General features: G+C 38.9%; 1 protein-coding gene across 1 annotated transcript in view; it reads right to left on the reverse strand.

The window, feature by feature from the left end:
- The window catches only part of LOC101864656 (FMRFamide receptor), a 19,637-nt gene extending 18,778 nt beyond the window's left edge, over positions 1-859 (reverse strand). The window contains exon 1 of the mRNA XM_035968393.1: positions 645-859. Coding sequence (XP_035824286.1) covers positions 645-859 — 215 coding nt within the window. The remainder of the gene's footprint in view (positions 1-644) is intronic.
- Between the last annotated feature and the right edge of the window lie 3,998 nt (positions 860-4,857).

The following is a 4,857-nucleotide window of genomic DNA, read 5'->3' on the forward strand; positions in this document are numbered from 1 at the left end:
GAGAGAGAGAGAGAGAGAGAGAGAGAGAGAGAGAAAGAAAGAGAGAGAGGGGGGTGGAAAGAGTTTGTGTTTCTGTATACATTATACGAATATTGAAATATGTGTTAAAGGGGTGGGGAGGGGAGGGGATGTGTGAATGGACACTTAATAATACATTGTATAATAATAAAGATGTTTGTGAATGAGCCTGTATTACTATGTAAAAATCGATCCCTCCATCCCACCCCCCCCAAAAAAAAAAGAAGGAAAAAAAAACTCAAAACAAAGATTACAAGACAAAAATAAATCCTCATAAACATAATCCCTAACCCTCTTACATCCCCTTACCCCCCCCCCTCCCCCAAACAAAAAAAATCCCAACAAAACAAAACAAAAGCACCAAAAAAACAACACCATCAACCCCACCCCCCCCCCCCCCCCCCCCTCTCACTAAATAAAATAAAATAAAATCTAGAGAAAAACCATTTCAGTATTTTTTCAGACCGAAGAACAAAACATGCAAGGAAAAACCCAAAACAAAAACATAGACGTAAATCAACTAAATGTACAGGCAAAACTTTTTTTGTAATTTAAAAAAATATTTTAAAAAGTTTAAAAAAGGGGGGGGGGGAAAGCTTTGAATCATCAGCATCACCAAAACTTACCCGTAGTTGGCCAGGACGAGCACGGCGATGCTGTTACACACCAGCCCAACACACGCGATACAGGAGCCCCCAATACCGTACAGCCCTACCCGCCATGGCCATATGTCCGACTCGTTTACCACAGAATTGGGCTTCTCTAAGTAACATCCTCTCGTGGCTGTGCTGTTGATGTTGTTGATGTCGCTGACGTTGTTGACATCACCGCAGTTGGACATGTCCCCCAAAGGCTATTTACAGTTCTTGTTATAATAATATATACACTACACGGTATCTCTTTTCGTGTTTTTTCTTTTAATTAATATATTGTTATTAGATATCTATATTATTATACACACACTGTGTATTTATTTCAGTGTTCTTGTTTTATAACGGCGCAAGCCAGGTATGGGCTATCTCTTCATGGCGCCCGGGGCTCGTAAGTACAAATATTTTTATTGGTCCCATAAGAAAACATTTATAAATAGCACACACTGCATTGTTATATTAGATACGGGATGCCGTATCTAGTCGTAAATGTTTATAACATTTTTGCTGCGTACCTACAGTAACCTGGTAAAAAGGAAATGGCAAACTTGTCCCAGAGGTTTTTATTTTCATTATCGAATGCAACCGGATTATTATTATCATTTTCATTATTATTAATATTATTATTATCATTATTATCATTATTATTATTATTATTATTATTATTATTATTATTATTATTATTATTATTATTATTATGCTCTACACACCAATGCAGCATACCAATATTTATCGCTAAATAAGTTCGGCATTATCTGACACATCGATGCATGTATTAATTTAATCTATATTAAAAGACGCCCAAGATATGGTCACAAAAAATTTATCTAAAAATTCAGACTTGGCAAAATTGTGCGCAATCAAAGAAACATAAAACTGTGTTCGCGCGTGTATTGAAGTGCATCAACATTGGCGGATTGGACATGTAATAATAATAATATATTGAATACCGTCAATTGAATGTGTGGCGTCGGTGGCCTAGTGGTTAGGCTACCGGACTCGTAATCGTGAGGTTGCTGGGTCGCGGGTTCGAGCCGCGGGCCCGACATTGTGTCCTTGGGAAAGGCACTTTACACGATTTTTCCTCACTTCACGCAGGTGGAAAGGGGTACCCAGCTAGACGCTCAGTAGTGTAAGAACGTATAGGTACCCGGCCATAGACAGCGAAAGATCTTGTCAGTATGTTAGTGTTTTAGCGCCAATAAATGGCCACATGCACTGTATGCTTCCCAGGATGTTGATTTTGTTTCAGAATGCTCTCAGGTCTGCTGTGGTAATAGTATGGATTGTGAAGCGCATACAGCTTGATGTTGAGCGGGGATTTGCGCTGTACAAATGCTATCTATTATTATTATTTGAATATAAAACGAAACGAGAATATTGTTATTGTCTCTGCAATGAACAAAACATTCTAATGATATTTTCAAACAAATTAGAAAACAGAATAATCACACATACCATGCCAAACCTGGAGGTGCTCATTAGTATGATTGGGTTTTCTTTAGGAGCTATTGGTTTCGCGTAGAGTAGACAACATTTTTTTGCACATGGACTGCGTTAGATACTTTAAGTTAGATTTTGGACTAAGCATCTGTCTGTGAGGAACAGAGACCACAAAACTGCCATGGTTTTTGGTTGTCTTGGGTGGAATGAACAAAACCGCCCTCGTGTGATTAGTGTGAATCCCCGGATGGCTTGATTTAGTGGACTACATCGCACTAGTGCTAGAACATGATGTCTTACCCTTATTTTCGTCATGGTGTCATTCAAGAAGACATCTCAATGCATGGCAAAACACTTTCTGACAGGGCCAATGCCACCAGACATTTTTAAGAAAATCAAATCATATCAACGTTGGGATTGTCATCAGTAAGTATCCCCAATATGAATCCAACAGGTATGTGAAACTGCTGCTGAAGAAAATCGACTTTGCTCCCAATCCAGCCCCCCCCCCCCCTCCCTCTCTTTTTAACCCCTGTTTTTTTTGTTTTTGCTTTTTTTGCAATTGTGACATTTGGGGTAAAATGACATAATTATGTCCAAAATCTAATAGATCCGACTCCCAAAGGGTTCGCGACCCACACAAACAAATGACTCCTAAGCAAAATATTTAAAAAATTGTAACTTATTGTAGAGACAAAATTTCCCATTCATTTGATATACAACATACGTTCATTTTATCAATAGTGATAGATCTACTCTTCAATATACGCTCGAAGACAATTTGACGTTTCTTTGATTTCGCAAAGTTTTGCCCAGCTTTTCTTAAAGGTCAGTTTCGAGTAACCATATCTCGGACCAATGTGTCAGATGATGCAGAATTTATTTAGATCTAGCCTTAAATTGGTATACTGCCTGAGTGGGTAATGCAAGGCAATGATTGGGTGATTACATTTTCAAACTTTATTTGGACGTCACTTCATGGTAATGATAATGTTTATAAATAGGTCTAGGATAATCTAGCACACACTGAAAAAAAAAAAAAAAAAAAAAAAATTATAAAAAAAAACTTGTCCTAATAGTGTAGAGTTTTCCTTTAGCCGGCCACATATTCTATAACGAAAACTGAACTCAGAATGTACACAGCTCTCCACAAAAAGATCTCCCGTTATCGCGCCCGAATCACGGAAAGTGAGCAAATACCTCCAAAGAATAGTCCATTGTTTTCACAACACTCTAGCCCAGAATCTTCCGATCGCAGTACCTGCAGTGTGAGAGTGAGTAGTGATGAAGGAGAGTCACACTACAACCACCACCCACACTCTCGTTTCATGCTGCCAGGCGGTGTGAGTGTCAGCAGAAAATTAGCTGTTCAGAATATCGGTCATGATACTATTTGGCCCCGTTTATAGATCTGAATTCTCTCATCCCTATCCCACGGAAGTACTGTAGACATCTGGTACCGTACTTTTTGTTCATTTGTTTTTCCTCGGGGGACATGAATTCAAACTAATTTTGCAATTCTTCTGAAACCCTCGAAATCATCAAGTCATTCGCAAATATTATTTTAAAATAGAGTCTTTTGAATGTTGTGTCTACAAAAACATATTGTGTCTTTAACTGTCCATGTTTTTGTTTCTTTTACATTCTATTCATCTAAGTCTGTCCCCGTGGTTTTATGCACCCCATATAATTTAGCAAAATCTGATCATTTTTTTTCTCATAATTTCTGATAATTTTCCAATATCATTCTTTGTTAAAATTAACAGAATCATATAGTTTCACTTTTTTGGGCTCAGTTTGCATAATTTCATAATTTTTCTTGTATAAAACAACGGGGAAGGTTAAGTCTCCCTCCCTCGACCTATTTCCTTTTCTTCTTTCCCCCTTCCTTTCTCTCTCTCTCTCTCTCTCTCTCTCTCTCTCTCTCTCTCTCTCTCTCTCTATCAGACAAAACTGTAATATTATTGTTTCGTTCCACTTCCACTCTCCACGATCATTTGTAAATCAAACACCGCACTGCCTCAACATTTCTGTGCAAACTTGAGGATTTCTTCTAAATACATGTATTGTCTGGACGTCTCTAAGTGAGTCTCGAAAGAGACTCACCTGTCTGTTGGGCTTGCACTCAGGGCTCAGCATCCCAGAGTTCACACACACACACACACACACACACACACACACACACACACACACACACACACACACAGTTCTCATTCATTTACACGAGTGACGTCACGTTCACAGGCTCTAGTTCTGTAACCTCTTTGCACTGACCTTTTCAATGCCCAAACCAACGTTTGTTAGTACGCCTATTGTGTGTCACTGCTTCCGTCTTGATTGACTTCTACTGCTACACAACGTCATTTCCTTTGACTGAATATATATATGCTATGTCTTTATGCCTGCCCGAGGATTCCTCCGCCATTCCTCGCCGCCCGCGAAATACCGACGGGTGTTCACGAGACGCGGCATGTTTCCGATCCTCCTGTCAGGGTCATTCCATTAGTGAGTGGGTGGTTGGCTGGTGCTTTGGTGTGGTTTGCTTCTTCTTTCCTATCAAACATTTATTGCCTTTATCTCCCTCCTTCTTTTTTTGTGTGTGTTTGTTTCTCTCTTGTAACACCTCTAATCTTCGGCACTTATATGACCGTATTGTGTTGTAAGTGCGTAAAACTCTTACTAAAACGAAATTAATGATGATGATGATGATGATGATGATGATGATGATGATGATGATGATGATGAT

Source organism: Aplysia californica, unplaced genomic scaffold, assembly GCF_000002075.1.
Source record: "Aplysia californica isolate F4 #8 unplaced genomic scaffold, AplCal3.0 scaffold00003, whole genome shotgun sequence".
Lineage (NCBI taxonomy): Eukaryota > Metazoa > Mollusca > Gastropoda > Aplysiida > Aplysiidae > Aplysia > Aplysia californica.